The sequence below is a fragment of the Physella acuta genome, unplaced genomic scaffold, assembly GCF_028476545.2.
Source record: "Physella acuta isolate Inbredline_101_S28 unplaced genomic scaffold, ASM2847654v3 ptg000594l, whole genome shotgun sequence".
In the NCBI taxonomy this organism is placed as follows: Eukaryota; Metazoa; Mollusca; class Gastropoda; family Physidae; genus Physella; species Physella acuta.
In genome coordinates, this window is record NW_026732113.1 from 194,405 (window position 1) to 220,857 (window position 26,453).

Consider the following 26,453-nt stretch of genomic DNA (forward strand, 5'->3'; position numbering starts at 1 on the left):
AATCTATCACAATTACAAAGGTATTTGGGTGACACCATGACGTAAACGTGTTAACTCTGGAGAAAACAATGCTACATCCAAAATGTATTGTTAACAGACTATAGATAAACATCGTTACTATTACGTCTCCAGTGAAACGAGCTTATTCACATGCATGTACGCATATGTGGCGTATATTTAAATTTTAGGCACATGTTAGCCGACACACACACACACACACATATATATATATATATATATATATATATATATATATATATATATACTTTCTTTATTTTTTAACTATTTAAATAGTAGTGTACAATTTATTTTCTACTTTTTAGTGCATTATTACTTAAGAGCTTGTAATTAAAAGGTTTTTTTAATGAATGTTTGTGTTACAATTTGGTAGCAGAACATTCAAAAATATAGATCTAGGCTTAAGTTTGTTTCAATATGGTAGAGCCTAATTCATTTTTTAAACACCCAATTCTATTTTTAAAATATGGCGGCTTATTTACTTCTGTAGATGCGAGTTGTGTTGGCTTGTTTCTCATTTCATTCATGGTATTTAAATTATTTAAACGTTTTACTGGATGAGTGAAAGCTAATTTAAAGCTAATGAAATATTTCGCTGTAGATCAAATTATTAGATCTAGATCTAGATTTATATATAGATCAATATATTTAAACTTAAAAAGTTTTTTAATACCAGTCTCGTCTTTTAATAATTAATTTTAACTTTTTAAGAAGTCTTTTTTAGTTTTTACTTTACTTTTTAGTAACTTTTTACATTTAAAATCCAATGATTAGATCTAAATGAATTTAAATGATTACGATTGATCATCAAATATCTAGATCTATGTCTTACTTATGACTGTTGAGGGCTAGAATCATAAATAATTAAATATTAATTTAAATATGATTGGTCTCAGTGTTACTGGTTAACTGTTATGATCGCCCTGACAGAATTCGGACAAAAACAGGAAACTGGCAAATTTTGACCTCATGCTTTTAGAATCTAATCTAGAAGAATCTATATTTAAATTTTAAATTATAAAGAGATTTTACTCAAAAATGTTTATGTTTATCACTTGTAGATCTATGATCTATGATGTATCAACATACTCATCATACTGTAACTGTTGTAGCTCTCTCTCTGTTAACTTATTCTAATTATGGACCTGCAAGTGACGCTTACTGTTAAAGAATATTTGATTCTCACCAACCATGGACAATTTATAATATAACAAGTGAGTTAGCATTAGATCATAGAGTTAGTCAGTCTAGCTAGCAGCAGCAGCTAGTCCAGCTAGCCACTATCTAGATCTAGTAGACGTCTAGAATAACTAGATCTAGATCTGGTCTAGATCTAGATTTTCTAGATGTAGCTAGCTAGTTACAGTAGTTAGCTAGCTAGACTCTACACCTACACCAGCCTGAGCTACTAATGTACTAATCTAGATCTAGTTACTAGTAACTACTAGAGTCCAAGATCTAGAATCCCCCAGTCAAGCCCAATGTATTTGAGTAGTAGATATATAGAATAAATCTAGCACAGCGTAGATTAGTATTCTGGAATCGTATAAATAGATCTATACAGATTAGCATTTTAAAAAATAGTATAAGGCGTAGCCTGTCACGTCATTCCAGAATCCACCGGTGGTTGATCTATTCTACTTCTCTTTAAAATTAAACATTACCTTATTAAAATTTGTTTGGCACCATGTTTTGTTTTAATTTTAAAGCTTTGATATATCTAGATTCTAGATTGATTTTAGGTGCAAGTTAATAAAATTAAATACTATTATTTTGCTATTAATTTTGTATTTCTAATTATTTTTAAGTGTTTTTGCTAATTATTGCTGCTATTAAACATTGTTCTATTTCTAGCCATTTTTACTATTTTGGTAAACATTTTTACTTGGCCTAGATTCTAGTTCTGGATATCTAATTGACCGTCACAAAGTTTTTTATTTCTGTTTCTAAAAAAATAATTAGACTAATTAGGCTACTACACTTGACTTTATTATTTATATTTAGAGCTACTAGATTTAACTGTAACTAATTTTCTATTTATTTCTGTTTCTTTGTGAATGTCAATTAAACTTAAAATATAGTTCAAACACCTATTTAGTACACTTGACTATTTATATTTCAATGGTCAGATAAACTATGGTTTACAGTAAGTAATGTTTACCAAACTCTACAAACATTACTGGATAATTTCCTACGCTATACTTGGAGATTACCCGAAAAGATAATCCTACTCCAAGTTAGTAGATCTCATCTAAAGAATCTAAGTGAATATACTCTGGCGATAATTCGATAATTTGTTTAAATTTATGGAACAAGATTGCTAATGCAAATAAAATAAAAGTTAAAACTTTAAAAGTTTTAAAAACAATTGTCTCTTTATCTGAAAATCTATTCTAAACAAAACTAAAAACTACCTATTGCATGACCACCTAAAACAGAATCCTTGCGATGTTTATCATTTCTCTTATTCTATTTCTGTGTATATTCTAGCCTTATATTTTTTGTTATTCTTAATATATTTACTGTTTTTGGCTAATGTGAAAAAGGCCCCTGTTCCTTTTGTAATTTTTTAAAAAACCATTTACAAACATAAAGTGTTATACATTTAAATTATAAAATGAATACCTTTTCTACAGATTGGCATAGCCTGATATTTTCAAATGGGTTCAGTATTATATTGCATGTAACACATAAGTAGATTTAGTGAGCAGACAGTTAAAACCTCTCAATTAATTTCTTTATTTTGTTTTGAATTTAGTCCAAGCTTGTTTCAGAACACACAAACTATTTTGAAGAACAAACAAAAATTATGGAACCTGGCAATGAAGCTGTCAAAACTGTAAGATTTTATTGAATTGTAATTATTCATTATTTTACCTTTACTTTGTATATTAGAGATAAGTGAATATAATATACAACATTTACCAACAAAAGCGTCATCCTAATTCACTTATCATTTTTCAGACTGCAGACAAAACTAAGGCTGAGTTAGGAGATAAAAATGTCAACTCATCTTTCACCTTCAGAAAACCTTTCCCAGAAGTTAAAGCAGCGACCTCAGCACGGTTGGGTGGAGCATCACAAACTTTAAGTAAATTTCTTATTCAATGATTTTTATATGATATTAATATTTACACAGTTTTAAGTAAGCATGTAAAAAATGACTTTACTTATTATATCAATATTTGGGTTTTTACACAATTTTAAATAAAAAACTTATATGATGACTGTACACAAGCTTTCAATTTTTTTTTTAATTGACACATTTTTAAGTACATTGAGTGCACAGATATATATATCTATATATATATATATATAAATTTACACAATTTGAAGTAAATATTTATACATGACTATAAATTTAATCTTGTATAATATTACTTCAGATTTTTTTTTATTCAGCATACATAGTATCAACAAAAATTAGAAGAATTAACAATTTATTTGATAACTTAATTTTTAAAAAGACTGATCATAGAATAATATGATGTATTTTTGTACTAAATTATCTATTTTAAAGTACCAACATAGAAGAAACATGATATTTAACTAATGAAATAAATTAAATGACTGAACATACACATGCACATCTATTTATAGCAGAGGCGTAGCAACCCTTCCCGGCGCCCGTGGAGAAACTTTCTATTTGCACCCGCCACCCCACCCTCAAACTTTTCATTTGCACCCCCCCCCCCTCAAACTTTCTATTTGGCGCCCCTCGCTACACCTCTGATTTATAGCCTGAAGTACTTGGAAAACCTGTGGTGCACTATTCCAACAATACTGACAATAAACAAAAACAAAAAATGGTCCCCTACTACATCCGCAGCACTGTTAAATCTTCTTAAGGGGATATGCTATGTTTTTTTCTATTTTTTACAGTTTAAGATCTAAAGCCTTTTGAATACTTTAATCATATTTGGCATATAAAAGTAAGTATTAAACAGCAAAAAAAAAGGTCGAAAACAATTTTGGTTGTCATGGAAACCAAAAAACCTCCGCCATTTTGAATTTTTCGGTACTTTTAAAAATGCTAAGGCTTTTTTATTTATGCATCTATAGTAATCAAATTTAAACTGCTTATATTTCAGTATATATTAAAACTTTTGTCACGACAACTTTTTGAAATAATTACTAGTAAGAATTTTATAAGGTCTAAAAAATCGTACCCTTTTTAGTATTCAAAAGTTTCAAAATGTGCATATTAATTACCAAATACTTTTTTTCTATGAAAGCAATCACAATTCCCTCGTGACAAAAGTTGTATTTTTGCATCAAGAACGTTTACTGAAAATATGGTTGGCATTGTTTAATAAATAAAAAAGTAGTAGGCTTTTTAGTGTTAAAAACCTGCAAACTGAGAAAAACAGCCAAAAGTAACGAAAACTAGGTCAGGAAAGTACCATATCTGTGTAAACTGCAAAGCCGATTGTAAGCTTTGGATGTTTCCGAGATGTAGGAAATTAAGTTTATAAAATACATGAGAAATCCAGCTTTCCAATGATGTCAAATACAATATAATGACGGATATAAAACTTTTCATAGAGAGCTTGTAAGATTGGGAAAAATTGATTATTTTTTAATTAATAGGGTCATAAAAATCGTAATTCAAACACATAAAATAATTTTTTTTTCTTTAAAGTTATTATTTTCTATATACAAAAATGGACAAAGTATCCAAAAGTGCAAGAAACCCATCATGACAAAAAACAAGAAATTTTGTGATTTTTTTCCGCGCATATCCCCTTAAACAAAAATGACAAGAAACAAACCCCTCAAAAAAAAACTTTTAAGTATGTATTCATATCAACCATGTAATGAAGACATTTTATTTTACTCAGCACCACAAACTACATCAACAGAAAAATATGAAGACAGTAAATCAATTCAAGCGGCTAAACAATTTCTACAAACAGCGAGTAATTGGTTGTTTTTTTTTTACTGAAATAAATATATAAAAAAAGAAGCTAAGTTAAGCATGTAATACTTCTACTTTTAAAGTTTATACTTATTTCATTGTTTTAAATATTGTGTGTTAATTTTACATGTATTACAGAAATAATCAGTCAACTAGAACTTATAGAGAAAGCTCTATTTTCTCTTCAAGACAGCAAACAAAAGACTGAAGATGACATATTAGAAATAAAACAATGGAGAGACAACTTGCAGACAGAAAAAAATAATATGGCAGAACAATTTTGTAATCAACAAAAACAAAATCTTGAAAGCCTCAGACAAGAAATAAGAGAACAAGATGACAAAATAAAGGAGCTAAACAAAGAAATTGAGAGTTTAAAAGAAAAGGAAGCACAGTCAAACAAAACACTAGAAAAACTTTCTGTAAAGATCAAAGAATATGAAAACAACTTAAACCCAATAAATCAAGAGATGGAACTTAAAACAGATAGTCTAACACAAGAAGTTAGAATTCATTGCTCTCTGGTGTCTTCTATACAAGACCAACTACAGGAAAACATGCTACATACAACTTGTAACTTAAATGAGTTATATGCTAAGGTAATTAATTAGGTTGTTTTTTGTGTTTACTTATGAAAGCAATATTTTGTTTAACTAGTTTGTAGCCATGTTTAGAAATTTCATTGTATTGTGTTCAAGATGTGTCAGATATTTTACATTGTGATTGTAGGGTGTGTGTTTTCAACAGGTAAACCTCCATTAATTTGGTGAATATCGTACCGTGTTTTGTGTTATACATTTTAATACAAATTAAAACTGACAGGCTTTGTTATTGTCAGAATATAAACTGACCAGATTTATTGTTATTGTAACAGCTAGTATATCATATCCATTTATCATGTCAATGTCATAGGGAAGTAGACTGACCAGTTTTGTTAGTGTTACAGGAGATTTAAAATGACCAGTAACAAGAGTATGTGTCATATTAACCAGTTATTAATTTAAGTTTGCATCATAAAGAATATAAACTTACCAGTTAACATAGACTTAGGTGTCATAGGATAAAAACTGACCAGTTACTAGAGAATTGTGTTCTGTTTGAGATATATATTAATGTATTATAGTATTTATAGGGGATCTACACATTCAAAAGAAATAAATTTTAAAAAATTGTTTTTATTTAATACATTTATCTATATTTTTAAAAAATAGTTGGCCTCTTCTTTGTCATCTTTGAAAATACTTTTTAAATTATTAAATTTAATGTCTTTTTTTTTACTGTTCTGCAGTTTGAAAATCAAGCGAAGAATGTTTTGAAGCTTGAAAATCAAGTAAAGGATGTTTTGAAGCTTGAAAATCAAGTAAAGGATGTTTTGAAGCTTGAAAATCAAGTAAAGGATGTTTTGAAGCTTGAAAATCAAGTAAAGGATATTTTGAAGCTTGAAAATCAAGTAAAGGATGTTTTGAAGCTTGAAAATCAAGTAAAGGATGTTTTGAAGCTTGAAAATCAAGTAAAGGATGTTTTGAAGCTTGAAAATCAAGTAAAGGATGTTTTGAAGCTTTCAACACCTTTGAATACAATTAGTAAGTGTAGTAGTTTTACTTTTAAATTTCACATTTAAAATGTAGCTGTTATGCTTATTAATTTTATCCTATTACATTTTGAGATGCACAGTTATACCTGTTTATTTTAGACCACATATTTTCTTGTGGTGTAAAGGTGACTGATTAAATTATCTATAGACAACCTCTAACTGACTTAATTTAATGAGCCTAAACACTTGGATCAATTTATTTCCTACCCCCTGTCTACTGGGAGAATTGTGGCAAGAGTTACACCTCTTGTACACCCTGTCTCTGAACCTTAGTGGTTGTCTCTTGACTTAGAATCAACAAATCCAACAAACACATTAGCTAAGAGCTATGTTGTTGATATGTATGTAGTTACCAGCTATGTTGTTTATAAACACCTGAGCTGACCCACTATGTAGCATACGCCGCTTTCTAGTTGTTTTATTTTCTACTTATCAACAATTCATAATTCGTGAATTCAAAAATACCCCACCCCCCTGCTTACCCGCCCAGTGAAAGCAGCCGTTTACAGACAACAATAAAAATATCAAGCAGAACTCATTACCTCCCCTTAGTTTCAAATCATTTAAAAAGAAAATTATCTGCCCCTAACAGCCATCACTTATTCGAACCAGCTCTACTATTGTAAACATTTGGGGTGAACCATAGCTCACCTGACAGGTGGGGATGAGGGTGGTGGCTAAGCTGCGTGGTGTCTCGTATGGTCCCCATGAAGAGAATTTGAATTATGTATATAGATTAGCTACCAGCTATGTTATTTATAAATACAATAGCTACATTGACTACTTACAACTATGGATAAGTGTTGCCTTATTTAGATCCACTAAATATATCAATCAGTGTATTACCAATGTGTGATCTTACAACAGACTGTATTGAGGATGTGTAAACAACAGCCGTTTTAAAACATCAGTAGACCTTATAGACATAAAATACATGTCAAACAAAATATAACAACAGACAGTATTGAAGTGTCAGTAGAAATAAATAACTTACTTATGCACACCCTTTTCCCCCTCACCAAACACACGTTTACCTGCTTTCCCCCCCCCCTCCCCACACACACACATAAAAACATTAAATTGACACAATCACACAGAAACAAACACATACATTATGTTTAATAATATTAACAATAATTTCACATTTTCCCAACAGAATCCCCTTCATGTAAACCTTACATCTGTCAACTGCACGTTGATAACAACACACCAGTAACCAGGGGAACCATTGTTTCTACATTCTATAATGTTTGGGAATGTAACGGCTGCCATTTTAATCAGACAACAGGCAAGCTTGTAGCACCAGATGATGGCATCTATCTGGTCATTGCAACATTGCTGGAGAATGAAAATAAACTAATTCGAGTGAATGTTTTAATGGGGGATGTGTTATGCAATGAAGTTTTTGTCAAGTCTGCCCTAACATCAGTCTGTGCATCAACTGTTGTTTCCATGAAGAAAGGGGGAGAACTTTTCTTTCAAGTGGTTCAAGCTGATGTAGGGGCAAGGCTACAAGGAGGAAGTGGTTTCACCATTGTTAGATTATAAAAATAAAGTCTGTATTTTACTTACTACATTTAGTGTTGAAAAATAATTTTCTGTATTTTACTTAATACATTTGGTGTTGTAAAAATTATTTTCTGTACTTTACTTAATACTTTTGGTGTTAGATTGAAAAAATAAATGTCTTATTTTACTTAATAATTAATACATTTAATGTAAGATTGAAAAAATTTATTTCTGAATTTTACCAAAAATATTTGATGTTAGATTTTTTTTTTATGTTTATTTTACCAAATAAAGTTGATGTTTTGTTGTTACAAGTTGAAGCTAGAAGGAGGAAGTGGTTTCACCATTGTTAGATTATAAAATTATAGTCTGTATTTTACTTAATACATTTAGTGTTGTAAAAATAATTTTCTGTACTTTACTTAATACATTTGGTGTAAAAATAATTTTCTGTATTTTACTAATTTCATTTGGTGTTAGATTGAAAAAAATTAATGAAATGTCTTATTTTACTTAATACTTTTGATGTAAGATTGTAAAAATAAATGTCTGAATTTTACCAAAAATATTTGATGTTAGATTTTTTTTTTAATGTCTTTTGCCAAATAAAGTTGATATTGTTGATGTTATAAGGAGGAATTGGTTTCACTATTGTAAAGTTTATAAATAAATTTCTTTATGTTACAAAATGCATTTGATGTAAGATTATAAAATACATCTTTCTTTCATAAAATCCTTGTGAAGCAATAAAACCTAGTGAACACAGTTTTCCTCTTTGATTCGCTAAAATAAACAAGAAATGCCATTGGTCAGTTATAGAAGAAATGTATACAATAAATAAATGTTATACATATTGTAGCATGTACAAAGACAAGTCAAACTATAATCACATGTAAAACTTAACAAGGCTTACTAAAATAAAAATGCACAAACAGACAAAACGTGATCAAATTTGGGCATTTATTAAGTATATAGTAATCATATTAACTCAAAGCCATACAGTAAAGTTATATATGTTTATGTCTCTTAAAATTTTAGTCCTTTTTTTACTTGATTCATTGGTAATAGCATTGTGAATTACTTACAAAATTTACACATTGGACACTTAACATATTTCATTTCAAAAAATTACTTTCTCACCCCATAGCTACTATATGAGTATTCTTTTATGCATAGTTCTTATGGCAAGTAAAACTATTGCTCTTATTATGTTTCAGCTCTAAACAATATAATCATAAACCAAATTAGCCCAGTAAAAGTAAATAATTGGAGAAGTAAGACAACGACCACATTTTAGAAAACTAAAAACTGTAAAATTTCTTAATCTACACAAAAATTAACAAACTCGGCGTATAAACAAATGATGCATGTGGTGAATTTCATTTATACATATGTTTTTTTACATAAAATTATGATGTTTATAGTACTTAAAGAATAAAGTTAATTGACCTACCAATAGTCTGGAAATCCTGTGACACTTTAAAACTTCTTTTTCAAGTGTTTGAATCTGGTAGTGGATACATGGGATGTCATATTTCAGACAGTAAAAAAATATTTATATAATTTACAGATACATTTTGATTGGCCATAATCATTGATATACTTTTTGCACAATTCAATACATATATTACACATTAACAGCCTGCATAAAGAGAGTGTTAACATTTACGAAAATTCTGATAACTCAAAATTGATTGAGTCATTTTACCTTCAATATTAATATTATGTACCAAATTTTTTCCTAGAAATAGCTCTTAATCTATTTTTAAACTGGCTGAAAACACTATAAATTCATTAGATTTGTATTTGCACTATTCTTCAGACACCTAAAACTGTTTCCATCAAGCAGATGTACAAATATAAGTTTAGAATAAACAACAGATTATTGTACTTCATACTTTAATCAAGCATTGTACTTAGGCTACCATGATAAATTTATCATTGATTTGTTCCTTATTTAACTAACTAATGAATAAATATTGTTAAAAAAACTAAAGGTTATTATATTTACTTTGCTTTTGCTGTTATCCACTTGTAAAGTTGAAGTTTGTTCTAAAAAGCATGTGCTTTCTTGTGTAAAATTGTCAGATTTGGGAGTGTAAACTTGTATTTCTTCATTCAAAGTTCATATGTTTTTTTCATATTCTTTTAAATCTAGAGACAGTTTATCTAGCATTGTGTTAGACATTGATACGGTTTCTTTTAAAATTTTTGTTTCATTATTCAGCTCCATTATTTTCTCATTTTGTTCAATAACCTGTTGTATGAAGTTTTGTTTTTGTTTGTTTGTTAAGTGTTCAAATTGTATCCACAAGGCATTTTGTTCTGTTACAAAGTTGTTTCTCCATTGTTTTATTTCTGATATGTTATCGTCTGTCTTTAATTTTGTGAATTGAAGAGAAGATATGTTAGCTTCAATATGTTCTAGCCTTTTGATAACACTTGAATGAATTTCACCTGTTAGTTAAATTTTGATAAAATGTAATATATGCAATGGCATTTGTAGGAAAAAGGGTTATAAAGAAAATGTAATATATTTATTAGGAAAACATACATTGATAGAGATAGTATTCAAAGCTAAAAACATTGAGGCTATAGGAGAGGTAGGCTAATTGATATAAAGTTTCTACATTAAGTTTAAACTTGATTCAAAACTTAATGATTTGGTGATATTAATACGATGTTTTAATGAGGCACATATCAGATCATCAGTGATTTTCTACTCAGTTAAATATGATTAATTTACCTGACATAAGTGTATGAGAGATTGGTTTCGCTTGAGGTGGTGTCAAATATTTAGTTCCTGTTTGTATTTCTTCAGTGGTAGGAAACATCTTGGTGGATTCTGTTAAATTATGTAAGCTAAATATTGATCTTATCTTTGCATAACGCTATATATTGTGATATTTAAATGATGATTAAAATAATTAAATGCAATGCAATTTGTAGATCATGAAAACTTTGTTCATGTTATTTTTCATTGCAAAGTACACATTTTTATTTGTGGGCTATCTTTTTGAGAAATATGTTCAAGTATTGCTTATTAATAACTTACCCATTAACAAATCCATATGCTCTAGTATTATACTTTGCGCTGCTGTTACCATCAGCATAATATCTTTGATTGTTAAATAAGTGTCTGTAGCATTCCCAAGAAATTCTGTTGCTTTTAGTTTAATCTATAAAAATAATTGGTTTTTTTATTGCTAATTAGCATTTTAAAGTAAATTTTAATAATGAGGGCATGTCAATTTTTTTATATTAAAATAAAGTAAAAAATATAAATGTCATTAAAAAAAACATAACGTCCATATTTACCATCTTAATAAATTCACTGAAGCTATTTTGTAAATGAAGACATGATTCCTCTAGCTGACTAAGCTGTGTGTTCAAATATTGCTTTGAGTGATGGGACATCTAGAGATTAAAAAAATAAAACTTTAGTCATGAGCAAACGAAAAAAGCAGTTTGTATAATGTATAATGGTAGACTCGATCCAGAGGGGGGGGGGTAAAGTCATAAAGCAATGTTTCAAGCCTTTTATTAAATACAATATTTTAACTAACTGCCTGGAAGGTGCAGATAAACACGTCGGTAGTAGCTGTCAAAGTTTCTTCCCCCCCCCCCCCACAAAGTAAGTCCAGAGTTTCTTCCAGGCATCTCTTCGGGGGAAGAGGGGAGTGATGAAAGTCTACCGCCCCCCCCCCCCCCCGAACGAAATGAAATTTATATAGAAAATATATTTTTTTAACAGTGCCCCCCCCCCCCCGAAAATTTCAAGTGCCCCCCCCCCCGGAGAAAAATGTCTGAAGGAAACAGTGAGTAAGTCTACCGCCACCAACCCCCCCCCCCCCCCCCCCCCACTTCCCCGAAAATACCAAGTGCCCCACCTCCGGAGAAAAATACTGAAAGAAACACAAGTAGATGTTAAGTAAATAATTCTACTTGCAATATTTAACTTACGTTGATGAAGCATTCAATAGAATACATAAAAACAATGTTTTATGATTAGACTAACTCTTTCAAGTATACGCCCACTTTAGGTTTGATTAGAGTTACCTAATATTGGAATTCCCCGATATGACATTGTTATTTATATTTGTATATTCAATGTAAAAAAAAACTTAGTCAGTAATAATAAGTTTTGAAATATGCGGTAAAAATAAAAAAGAAGAGTGCACTACAAATATATAATAATACAACACTATTTAAATAACTAAACAAACTCGAGAGTCGCGTATACATTTTTCAGGGTATTCGATACTAAATAAGTTTCCTAGGGTCATCCGTTAAGGGTAAGCATCAATAAAACTATCTCATAACTCAAATTACATTGTTCCTTCCCCTTAGTACATTGTGTCAGACAATCCTTCATCACAAGTGGACAAAAGACAAGCATGAACAATTAATTGAAAATGATATAGCAGCGGGGTTGCTTTCTGTAACAATTACGTCGTCCAGGACTGGCAAAATTATATTATTTCCATTTTCAGTGCAGTGTTTCTTTCATACATGTTTCTCCGTGTGGCGGAGGGAGGGAGACTTCACATTTTCGGGTGGCGTGCTTAAATTTCCTGAGGGGGGGGGGGGGGGAAGGGGGTGGACACTGTTAAAAGTATATATTTTACATATACAATCCATGTCGTTCGAGGAGGGGGCGGTAGACATTCTTCGAGGGGACTGGGGGTGGGGCTCTGCCCCGAAGAGATGCCTGGAAGAAACTCTCAGTGTTAGCCACCCCAAAGCTACCAAGTTCCCTGATTCCAGTACAAGCTATAGCATCAACATAACAGGTGAGTTTAATATATCTTTCTCTAGTAGCCTACACATTATAGGAGCATCAGGTTAGTTTGATACATATTTCTATAATACAAACTATAGGAGCATTATTAACATCTTTTTTATCAATTGTCACGCTTGGGCATCTGGTCGCATTTTAATTTTCACCAGTCACTTTATTCACGTAAGTGCCCCTGTAAGAAACAATTTGCATCACTAAAGATTTGTTTCGTGTGTTATTGTAAAATGAAACAATCATTTTAGAATAATCGGATTTTCCCCATATTATTTTATCAGCCTACTGATCATTGATCTAAAAAGTAAATAGGACTCGCAAGCGTATGTATAAGTTCTCTAAATGTTTAAAATATTTCTAAATAAGTTAAAATTTAAATGTTCTCCTGATTTATATTTGAGGGTGTGGGGAAATTGCGAGACGCGAAAAGCGAAATGGCGCGGCGGGAAAATGCGAGAAGGGCGCGAAAACGGTCGGTTACGTGACTTTTTTGTCTCGCATTTTACCACAACCCGATACTTACGCTGGGTAGTGTTGAAATGCGAAGATTTCTGCGAAAAATTTACCGCACCCGATATTCAGTGGTATTTGGTCCAGACTTCAAAGACGTTTCGTTTACATTGTTAAAACTTCCGATTTTTCCGTCGCTAGACATACTGATGATTTGTCAACTCCCCCCATCTTTTGTGTCGACTTAGAATACCACCTTGTTCGAAACCGACGGAAATACCGCCGACGATAGATCAACTTCTGTCTTTTGTGTGGAACGCCGAGGCCGCCTGATTTACCGTCTTTGATGAAGATCGCCGTGCCCGGATCCGCTGCCGCCGCTAACATATTTTCTATTGTTGCATAGAAATTTTGTATTATAGCCGCCGCCTACGATTTTTTTCTAGCTTTTTTTTACCATATAAATCTAAGCACAAGGAAATGCCTACATCATTTGGATACACTAATTTATATTAGATTTTATATCACGGTTGTGACTTTTCCAAATTTTCACATAAATGTTATATTATTATTTATTAATTAATTGTAAATATATATAAAAATTTATTATTTATTATTTCCATAAATAAGTCAGAAAAAATAACATCAAATTAAGTATGCAGTTACTGCCCTATGTGAAGGCGAGGACTAGATTAACCCTCCCTTATGTGTTGCTTATTCCTAAGCTTTTATGAACTCTTAATGCCCCCAGTTTTTTTTCTCTTACTTACTGTTTGGGGAAAAAATAAAGTGACGTCACCGATATTATCAGTTGCTCGTGCTATATCGTAAGCTATTGGCCTACTTCAAATATTTTAAAAACCAAGTTGAACTTATCTGAATTTTTTGGTTTTGGTGGTGGTGTTATTTTGGGGTCTTCCATAAATGACTTTTTGCAAGTACAAAAATCCATAAATAGAAGTTGCAAAATATCTCTCCTGCTGACAAGATTATACCAATTCACAATGACACAGCTCACGTTTGTATAAACATGAGCGGGCTAGATTTTTAAATTAATGCTGACTGAGACGGGATTTTCCTCTCGCTAACAAGAGCGGGCGATGACAGTAGCACAGCAACGATGTTAGGATTTTTAAATAGATAGATCTAGATATAGATCTATCTATCTTCTTAGTATCTAGATAAAAAATAACAACATACAACACTCGTGTTAAAGGGTATGGCTAAATGCTTGTTTATTTTAAAACAAAAAAAAATAATTTAAATAAATTAAGATGGAAAAAAAAGAAAAAAACTTTTTTCGCAAAAAGTGTCTCGCTATTTACCCTTAATTCCGCAGGTATGTCTCGCATTACTTTCTCGCATTTTCCCGCCTCGCCATTTCGCTTTTCGCGTCTCGCAATTTCCCCACACCCTATATTTGACAATAATGAGATTGGAATGTTTTCAGAGTTTCTTCCAGGCATCTTTTCGGCGGCGGGGGGGGGGGGGGGGGGCGCCGAATAAAGTCTACCGCCCCCTCCCCTTCCCCGAAAATATATACTTTTAACATTGTCCGCCCCCCGAAGAAAGTCCACTGCCCCTCCCCCCACCTCGAAAATTTCAATCCCCCCCCCCCCCCCCCCAGGAGAAAAAAGTCCGGAAGAAACACCGAGTGTTTTGTATAAAGTATAAGTATAAGCTTAGATCTAGATCTACTTCTTTAAAAAAAACAATATTAACCATATTGACTATTTATTGTTGACATTAGTTACTAACTACCTAAACTAAACTCTTAACTCTAAGATCTAAGTTGTTAATATAATTTTAATGTTGTTTTGTTTTGTTATTATTATATTTATATTAGTATTATTAATTATTAGCTTATACAATATTCTGAATTTAGCCTTTAAACTTTCTGTTTTAACTTAGTATATACTATATATATGGTATAGCCACCAATTTCTAAATTTATAGCCTAAAATGTTAGGGTTTGGGTCTACCTCACCACCAACTTAATTGATAAAAATTAAATCCCTATATACTATATTGTACTTAATTATACATGATTTTTATAGTTCTATTCTTATAACAGCTACATATGTTTGATAATAATAGGGGCATTCACTACAGTATTAATAGCATTATTGCTAACTGCTAGATCTAGTTTACAATTATTAATTATTTTAGTGGCATTAGTAGCAATTGGTTAGCTGGATCATAGATCTAATGGTTGGTAATATAATGTTTAATATTCAAATGATATACCTTATAATATTTCATAAAATAGTGTACATATGAAATAATTCTATCATTAATTTGCAATTAATGTATGCAACTAGTAATTTTAAGTAAATAATTAGGCCTATATTTTAAGAGTTTAAATGTAATTTTACAACATACTAAAAGTAAGAATAAATTTGCCAGAATTTATGAAAAAAAAAAGAACATTTTCAAATCTTACTTAAATAAACTCTACACAGATGTCTGACCACCTAAAGAAATATTTAACTACACAGCTGGAGCTAATCGACGAGTCAAGTTTTCATCTACATAGTAGGATCAGTGATTTTATACAGCAGGTAAACTGACTAGACATATTCAAATTTGGTTTTGTTAGTAATGTTGTCATTTTAATTAGTTGTATTTTAAAGTAAAATAATGTAACATCACAGTATATGCCTACAATTCATACCTATAGCAATTGACAAGTCTCAATGTATTTTTTAATTATTTTAAATACTGAATGCAATCAATATTTAAATTATTTAGTATTAAACAAGTTTGGATGAAATAATAGATAGACCTTACCTGCATTTTGTTATTTTAATAGTATAACTACATAAACACACAGACATGTTCACTGGTATGGTGATCATTTTATATTTTACATTTTTTTTTATTACACTTGTATTTACTTTTTACAAATTTGTTTAATTGTTTAGCTTATAAAGCTATTATATTTTGTAACACTTACCAAATTATAATTTCTTTAACTTTTATAAACTACTTCACACTGACTATTGAGTCACTATTGTGAACTTCGTTTGTAACAAATTATCAATTTTAAACTGCTGTCACTGAGTGTACAAATAGAGACACTATGGCCAATGCTTTACTTAATTTAATTCAATGTTGACTGATGTGCATCATGTTTGTATCTTCTTAACAGAATCCACAAAGATGACAGGATATAAGACAACACTGGAAAGTAAAAGTTTAAAATTAACAGAAGAAAATATTTCAACAGACTTTACACCTGGTTTTTTTTTTTCTTATTAAAATTTTGCATCACTACGTTTAATCCTAACGACAAATTGTATTGCAATGTGCATTAATACATTTGTAACATAATAGTTGTGTACCCTAATTTAAACTTATTTGTATGTAGCCTACAGAATTAAAACAATACCCAATGAAGACAAATATGCATTATAAAGCTTTTAATAAAAATGTAATGCTTGATAATGATCACAATAAAGCTAAACAAATTTGAAAATTATGAATTGTTATCATATTTCTCAGCTTAATTTTACATTTTATCTAAAGTGGCAAGTCATACAGAAACAATAAGAAGACTTAAAGATATAGGAACAACATTAACTTCTCTACAAGATGCAAAACAAAAGACTGAAGATGACATCTCAGAAATAAAACAATGGAGAGACAATTTTGTAGCAGAACAAAGTAATATGACGGTAATATTTTAAAATATGTCTAAGAAACAAAAGCAGAATTTAAAAAACATAAGAAAACAAAAACATGAACAAGACAACAAAATAGAAGAGATGAGCTAATTAATTGAAAAATTAGAAGAAAAAGAATCAACACCAAACAAAGCACTAGAGGAACTGTCTCTAGATTTGAAAAAACATGAAAAAACCTTACACAAAATAAACAAAGAGATCCAGAATCACACAGACAAAACTGAATATTTAGCTCAAGAAATTAAAAGAGTTTCTCAATTAATCTCTACAACGCAAGAAAAATTACTGTTTAAGGTGATATTGTAGAGTATTTATGTTAATCACATGAGAGTTATTGTTCTAATAATTACAAGCAATTTGATTATGTTATATACCTGATATAATTAAATTATAAAAAATGTTCAATTGTGTGAAATGATGACAGTAAATCTACTCAACAGCATAGTGTGGTTTGTCAACTGCTACAACAAAGATTGTCGCCTATTGACAAAATGATTCAAGCAAGTAACAAATACTTAGAGACTACCAAGAAAAATATGAAGAAGGTGAAATGAAACATTTATTTAAGTATTTATTTAGTTTTAAACATTTCGCATACACATTTAAGCATTTATAAAATAGACATATTGTGCATTTATTATATTAAGGTAAACATTAGAAAACAACTCAAATGATGACTTTTATTAAAGACTTCATTACCTATGTCATAACTTAATATTTTTATTTTTAGATTGAAACTCTGGAAAAAAATGTTTTAAAGTTGTCACAGGATTTTCAGAAAATTGGTTGGTAATTTATATGTAAGAGCAAATATGTTTAATGACATATAAATCTGGTGGAAACAAAAGGTAAACTTAGAATAAATTAATAAAATATCTTGTGTATTCTAGCTTAAGTGAACTTATATTATGTATTTTATGTGGTTTTGTTTTAATCAAGTGTCTTTTAACATCTTTACATTAATTTATTCTTTTAGCATGTTTTAAAATTTCTTTAGATACATGTTTCCAAAATAAAGTTCTATTTAGTAATTTCTTTCATTATTATTTATGCTTTAATAACAAAAGTCATTTAATGTCTTTACATTTAATTTCTTCTATAGACGTATGTAAACATTCCTTAGGTGCATGTTTGTCAAATAAAATTCTATCTAGTAGTTTTTTTTTCAATGTTGCTTTCAAAAGACAAATAAATTATTTGTCTAAGTAGCTCTGTCTGTTGGCATTTTGTAAATAGTGTTTGGAACCATTTTAAAGATAATGGAACATGTTTACATGACAAATGCATTAAAATTAAAAATTTTAAGTCAGTAGAACCTAAAGTATTAAAAATGTTAGCATTTTGATTTCGCTGACTTTATGTGTTACAGAGTGACCTCCTCTTAAACCCTTCAGAAAAATATTAAATTATTTGTGTCTATTATATTTTCTTGTTAGACTAAACTAATTAGATTAAACTTCCTATTAATGAATTTGGACCTGGAAATGTATTATTGTCTTCTTTGATAGCCTGTATGAGTATTAAATATATTTATTTCTTTATATTTTTTGATATTTCATTGCGCATGCACATTCTGTTAAAAGCAGCGATTACCGATTGCTAATCGAGGCACCACATTTATAGGCCAATATCTATACTTGTAATAAAATTAAATTGTCATTTTGTTTTAAAATTTTATTTTTTTGCAGCCAATCAACAAGTGAAACATCCAGCACCGGGCTTTATTGCTTCACAAGGTCGCTGGGACGGGAAAAGATATGACAAAGTTATTACATTCAGGGCTGTAGAACGTAACATAGGAAACCATTTTGATCCAAAGACTGGAGAGTTTACCGCCCCTGTTGATGGCCTGTATAAAGGAAGTCTTAGAATAAAACAAGCAGGAGATCGTGCTGTACAAGCTGGTGTTGGGCACAGATGTGGTGGTGTGGTGACATGGCTCGTTATGGTTGAGACAAAAGCAAAATGCTTTGAAGCTTCAACAACTTTTGAGGTTTATATGAAAGCTAGAGATGTATTATTTTCATTCACTGAATATGATGGTTGTGAATGTACGCATTTTTCTTGTGTTTTTCATGACGTCTAACGTCAATTTTTTCTTTAATGTCTTACAGACTTAATATTGACGACAATCTAAAAATTTATACATTAATAGTTGAGAATTCTTTTAGATATTCTATACAGTTACACGCGAAATTTGACTTATTTTCTCCTCCAAAGGGCTAATATTTTATACGTTGCTAATGTAACGAAGACATATAAACTTCCCATAAACAAAATAAAAGTAATATTAAACCTAAATAGTTTGCCTTTATGTATTATTTCAAAACAAATGTATCTACTTGTGCAATAAATAATGTAAAGTTTTAATGAAAAAAAATTCATTGTGTTATTGATTAGCGTATTTGACAGTTAGGTCACTGACGTTGGCTGTATAAATTCCCTCATCAAAAATGTAAATAATTAAAAACCAAGAAACATAAAATATTTCAACGCAAAAGTAAGTCGTCAATTTTATTTGGATTAAAATATAAACAGCTTAGTAAAAAGTAATATTTTAAAATATTTTCTCGAATTCCCTAAAAATGAGTTCCAGTTGCACAACAAGTAATGTATTAGCTAGCATCCAAAAGGTTTGCTTCACACAGGAAATTCAGACTTTCGGGACTGCTAAAGACATTTATTATTGAGATTGATCGTGTTATCATATTAGTGTGTTGTAAAAAAAAATCCATGCAACGCATCTGGTCTCAAAGATTTCTTTTAATAAGTCGGTGGTCTCAGATACGAAAAAACATATAGTAAGAAAAATAATTTTGAGATGGAATGTTAGTCTTTAATTTTTTAAAAGTATAGTTAACTAAACTTTTTGTGTACCTACAAAATAATTTTGTAATTGTATTTTGTCTTATCTTAATCTTCACTTATGTATTACTTCAGTACTGTTGGACTGGTGTAGATGCCGTTTGAAGAAATCGAGTTAATTTTTAGAAATAAAGTATTTGAAACCGCTCTGTTTTTTCTTAATCTATTTGCAACATAGATCCAGGTGTTTGGTTGTTTTGTGTGTGTTATTTTTTATGTTAAAAAATAATAGTCATTGCTTTAAGTATCAATCAGTTTAATGCAAATAAAAAAAGTCAACAGATACGTTTTATAATTTTAATAACATAACAAACGAAGAGCCCCTTTACGAGGTTGAAAGTGGAGGACGAAATCAACAAAAACATCCCACTATTTGGTCATTTTATAAAAAATAAGGGGACGGAACTAAAACTGTCTCTCTCTATTAATGTTGTATTTTCTTTATGATTTCCCATATCCCGAAACAATGTAGCCAACTGTAATGAAAATTTGCTGCATAAAGTTAAGACACGGAAACATTATAAAGTATAATCTACCGTAGAACAAAATACAAATTAAACTATTTGAATGATTATTTACATTAATTTAGAACAAAAGTCTACGCATTTACGCGACATTAAAATACACTAGAAAATCTGGTACACATGTGTGTGCGACACTGTGCGAGCCTTGTATAATATGCACCAGGGGATACTACCCAACACTACTGAAGAATGTATAATTTTAACTGTTGTCTCCCTTAGACCAGTGTATAAGATTTTATTGATCTGATCATCTGCAGTTCCCAGCGTCTCATGATTAACGTTTTAGTAAACAAAGTTAAAATTCTCTACGTTGTTACAGAACAAGCAGTCACACTGACATGTCTCTAGTTTATAGGCTACGTCATGATTAATGTTTTTTGTTAACTCACAGTACCTGATTAGAATTAGTCCTTGTTTAGATGTTATTAAACTAAGTTTATTAGTTAGTAAGTAAAGTTTCGTTTCGAACCTTAGGGGCCAGTTTATGTGACCTCGTGAATGGATAGTACGGTGAACACTGTGCCCAACCGCCTTGCGTGCTTTCTATATAGAAATGTATGTGCTCTCAAACAATTCCATACAGTTAATATTGAATAACTTATATAGTGTTTAGTTTTTAGTTGATTATTTGGTACAGAAAAAGTAATATATTTCAAACGTTTACTAACAACATTAAAAATGTGATGCTTCGTCTTTAAAATGTTATTTTAATGGGGATTGCTAATTGCAACATAACCAACAAAAATAAACAAACTTAATTTTTTAAATAATTTTTTTGTAAAGGTTGTTATAAATAATACAATAATTATAATTTGTAAAACAATTAAAAAGAATGAATATAAAGAATAAGACACTTTTCTTTAAATAAACAATTTCTGGTAACCAAATCTTAAGTTGTGTATGTTTTCGCATTTGTGTGAAAATAGACTTTAATCCTTTTGTTCTTTGAACTCAGTGATGTAGGCCAATATGACATGCACTATTTATGAAACATATGTTTGAACTTAAAACTAATCATATTTTTTTTCCTATTAAGAAGGATTATATGAATGCGATTATGAAGCTGGTGGGGTTCGTTACCTCCACCAAAGTTTAAGAACCACTGATATAGAGATTATAGATAGTGCGAGAACAACCAGGGTATGTGGTTACCTTTAAAATTTAAATATTTAAAAATAAATACAGAAATAGAGATTGAATAAAAAGATTCACTCTGCATTTAATTATTTCGTATTACACAACATATTTTTACTTTTCTTTTTTTTTAATTAGAAAAACTTAATATTCTAAAAATAATTCGCTGTAATATAAAAATTGATTTAAGTTGTTTTTAACTATTGGATTTTCCCGATATTATGTGTTGGCAGCTTAAAGGAACTCTAAACTCAACATTTAGCTGTAGTGATTCTAAAATATTCATTATTATAATCTTAAAAGTAAGAATGATGTGTAGAGACATATACTTTATGTCTCAACATAAAATATAACGTGCAGTCTGTTAACAATGTACATGTTAGCTATATAATAACTATATATTATTTATTTTAAGATTTAAATTGTACTGTCCAGTGTTTTAGAAGGTTTCAGTTTCATTTTATTATTAGCCCATAATATTTTATATTTTTATATTGAGTAGATATTTCAAAAATTTACTTCTAATGCTAAAACTAAGGTAATAATAATATAATATAATCAACTTTATAGATTTCAATCTTGGTGGAGATTTTAAAGCCTTTGTAGACACTAAATAACAATTTTAATAACATTTTGCAGATGTCTGACAAATTAAAGAAACATTTAAATAATCAACTTGGGTTATTGAATGAATCAAGCTTAGATCTACAGAGTAGCATCAGCAGTTTTATACAACAGGTAAATACAAATGCATAGTGAACGTATCATGTATTTTTAATATTCTGTTCTATTTAAGCAAGGTTAACAGTAAAATGTATTATCTAATCAAAAATCTATTATAAAATATTATTTATAAAAAAAATAATAGTGTAAAGTTTTATTCTTGTTTAAATATATCATCCAGTTCTTTGAACTTAAGAAAGTCTAACACTCCCCAAGCGAAATGGAATTTATATTAGGCATATACACTTTTAACAGTTTTAACAGTGTCTGCCCCCGAAAATTTTAGTCACCCCCCACCCCTCCAAAACAAATGTCAAGAGCTACCCCCCCTCACCCCAACTCCCTAACCCTCAGGGAAAAAGTCTGGAAGAAACACTGCAAGCAATGTAGTTTATTTCAAAGTAATGCTTATAATGTTGTTCAGGAATTATTTATTTATTTTTGTATAAATTATTCAGATCAAATATGAATAAAATAAACTTCACTTTATAGGTTACAAAAAAAGCTATGGAATATATAGACAACACAACTGACACCAATATGACAGTGAAAGATGCACTTGTTATGGTAGCTACAGCACAGAGTGTAATATTTGAACATGTGAATATGATGAATGGTATGGTGATATTTATGTCTATGGTTATTCATGTAGTTAATGTCTTCATACATTAATTATTTGGTGAAATAAATTTATATATATAGATCTTATATATATATATATATATATATATATATATATATATATAAATATATATATATATATATATATATATATATATATATATATATATATATATATATATATATATATATATATATATATATAAAAGTTTATATTTGAAACTATTTATCGATACTAGTGTGCCTTCAATTTTTCTCTAAAACTGCTGCAGCTTACAAAGTAAACTTTTGACAATAGAAATTACTTTCCTTCACATTGATATAATATCATGTTGACAGAAACCACCAAGCTTTATCCTTTCACTGTGATGACAGGAGACCAGACAACAACTGAGAGTAAAAGTTTTATCCCAGCAGGTGCTCAATATGTTTCTACAGTGCCTATGTCTGGTCAGAATTTTTTTTATGTAATTATAAATATTTACCACACCACAAATAAACATTTAATTAAAATGGAACAAAAACAAATAATATATTATTTTTTTACAGTATTTGATAATAAATTAAACATATATATCTTTACGCAACCACTTATTTAGTGTTTTAACATCATACATTAAAACTGATCAAATATATTGATCTTCCTACATCCATTTAAATTATATATCTTTATAACATTCGAATATACTATTATAATTGTTATCACACTTTATCCTTACTATTTAAGGTGATACGGAAACAATAATAAGACTAAAAGATATTGAAACAGCTTTATCATCCCTTCAAGACACAAAACAAAAGACTGAAGATGACGTATCAGAAATAAAACAATGGAGAGACAAATTTGTAACAGAACATAGAGACTTGGGGATAACAGTTGAAAATTTGTCTAAGAAACAAAAACAGAATTTTAAAAACTTAAGAAAACAGTTAAAAGAACAAGATAACAAAATAGTAGAACTGAATGAACAAATTGACAGTTTAAAAACAAAAGAACCAGAAAAAGACAAAACTATGGAGAAACTGTCTCTAGATATGAAAGAATATGAAAACAACCTGCACACACTAAATAAAGAGATGAGAGTTTACATAGATAAAACAGATCATGTAACACAAGAAATTAAAAGACAATCTGATTTGATATCTGCTATACAAGATGACACAACAAAAACATTTGATACATTATTATCTAAGGTACATTTGTAATAATATTTATATTAATGCATTATGTTCAATTAGTGGCAACATTGGCATTGTATTTTTATTGCTTATACCAATGTATGAGTTATAACACATTTGTAGTATTAAACTATAGTCTGTGTTTACACATACACCCTTGTGGCTCTACAGCCTCAAATGACGTTGGTTTGCTTTACAACATCCTCGAGTATAAAATTATCTGTTTATTTTGTTTTCCACATCTGATCTTTGTACTATTGTATGTATGTCTCTACCATCTGTACATCAAAGTCTAGGTCTGTCTGATGGTTATTTACAATTGTGTTGGTTAAACACTATCTTAGTACTCTTGACTTGTACTCTTAATCACTAAACCATTATTTTATACGTAGTAAAATTTCTGTCAATAATGTAGTGTGTTTTATTTATATCAACCATTTATCAATACATTTATTAACAATGAACTTTTACATTTCTTCTCTTTAGCATGTTGTGATGTGTAAACTTTTACAGCAAAGATTGATGCCACTTGACAAAATAGTTGAAACATATAATCAAAACTCTGAGACTAGGGAAGAGAAAATGAAGAAGGTAAATTAAACTCATATTTTTTTAGCTAAACCCAATTTTTAATATTTAACTTAGAATTCAAAATAATATACTTCATTTGGTTAAAAAGAAGTGCTCATTTAATGTATCTTGATCTTTTATTTCACTATTTTAATAAAGATGTTACCAAAACAATTTTAAATATCAAAAATATATATTATTTTTTAGTAATAAATTTAGAATGTTTGTAAGCTTTAGTTTCCCCATATATCACAACTGCCACATGTGTTTATTGTTTTGCAGTTCGCCTAGTTAAAAAAAATTGATGGATTGAGTTGTGTTCTTTTTATTTTGATGTTCATAGTTTGTTACACATAATGTATTTCGTAACTGTTGTTCTGTTTTTAGATTGTAAATCTGGAAATAGAAGTTTTAAAGCTGTCAAATGATTTTCAATCAATTGGTAGGTTATTTCTCTTCAATATAAATTTACAATATAATCATGAAATACTAATTAAAATTGTTTTTCATTTACCAGAAAACACAATGATTATTATATATGTTAATGTACCTAACTTTTTATGTGACTTGTTTGTTTAATCTATCTCTCTATCTATATAAATAAAAAGCAATGTATGTTTGTGTGTGTGTCTTTTATGCATTACTACATCTCTCACAACATCTCCGTGAAACTTTGTGAAGTTGTTGTGAATATACCTGGGGAGGTTTCTACGAAAAAAAATATTTCAAATTCGCAATTGTTTTTTCTCAATATACGGTATATAAAAATTTAAGTCGATTGCGGTTTCTCTCCGTTCATTCGATCGCCATCAAACTTTGGGGTGTTGATTAAAACACTCCAGGGAAGGGTTATACAAACAAATCTTCTTTTTTAATTTCGCAAGGGCGGCGCCACGGGGGGGGGGGGGGGGTTGCGTTTTCTCTCATATACGGTACATAAAAATAATAAAAGTGAATTGCGGTGACACCGTTCACACGATCGCCATGAAACTTTTGGAAGATGTTGAGAATATTCCTGGGGAGGTTTCTGCGCTAAAAACATTTTCAATTTCGCAGGGTTGGCGCCCTGTCAGGGCGCGATTTGTTTTCTCTTTATATATGGTATATAAAAATAAAAAGCGATTGCGGTCTCACAACGTTCATCCGATAGCCATCAAACTTCAGGGACTTGATTAGAACACTCCAGGGAAGGGTTCTGTAAAAAATCATTTTTAATTTCGCATGGGCGGCCCCACGGAATGGTGGGATTTTTCTCAATATGCATTATATAGAAATAAAAGACGATTGCGGTTCGACGCAATTTATCCCAGTGACATAAAACTTTTAGGGAGTTGATGAATACTCACAAGAAGGTTTCTGGGGTGGGAGTGGGGAATAGGGGTGGTGGGGGCGGGGAGATTTAATTTTGCATGGGCGGCCCCCGGCAGGATGCGATTTTGCGCCCTGGTCTTTCCCGTTAGCGCTATGGTGATTACGATCGGTCTAAACAGCTTGATAGACAATGGATAGGATGGGGCGTTACAAACGCTCACTAAATTTAATCAGGCGTGTCCTCTGGCGCCCTGGTAGGGTGCGATTAGGCTACAAATAAAAATATCTGTTTCGGTCCCCAAAGGCTCACATGGACCGCTGAGGGCCATGTAATACGTTTTATATTAATAATCAGAAAAATTATCCAAGGTTAGATTATTAAGTGGGATGTTTCTTTTTTTCCGACAAAAAATCCAAACAGTTTCGCCACTTTGCGAATGATGCAATTGGCATCTATGTTTAGATAATCCAATCAGAAATTGAGATCGAGCATCTAATAATAGACCATTAGTAACGCTAGCATATTGCATCAGTCACCCTGATGTTTAAAAGAGGT

At 30.1% G+C, this 26,453-nt stretch overlaps 1 protein-coding gene and 1 long non-coding RNA gene across 2 annotated transcripts in view; both read left to right on the forward strand.

The window, feature by feature from the left end:
* Positions 1 to 481: 481 nt before the first annotated feature.
* The window catches only part of LOC131947463 (spindle assembly abnormal protein 6 homolog), a 92,514-nt gene continuing 66,542 nt past the window's right edge, over positions 482 to 26,453 (forward strand). The window contains exons 1-3 of the mRNA XM_059308681.1: positions 482 to 546; positions 2,777 to 2,857; positions 2,983 to 3,109. Coding sequence (XP_059164664.1) covers positions 544 to 546; positions 2,777 to 2,857; positions 2,983 to 3,109 — 211 coding nt within the window. The 5' untranslated portion in view covers positions 482 to 543. The remainder of the gene's footprint in view (positions 547 to 2,776; positions 2,858 to 2,982; positions 3,110 to 26,453) is intronic.
* On the forward strand, positions 22,141 to 23,257 carry LOC131947481 (uncharacterized). Its single transcript, XR_009387884.1, has 3 exons — positions 22,141 to 22,231; positions 22,709 to 22,832; positions 23,177 to 23,257. It is a non-coding gene; the product is annotated as an uncharacterized LOC131947481 (long non-coding RNA).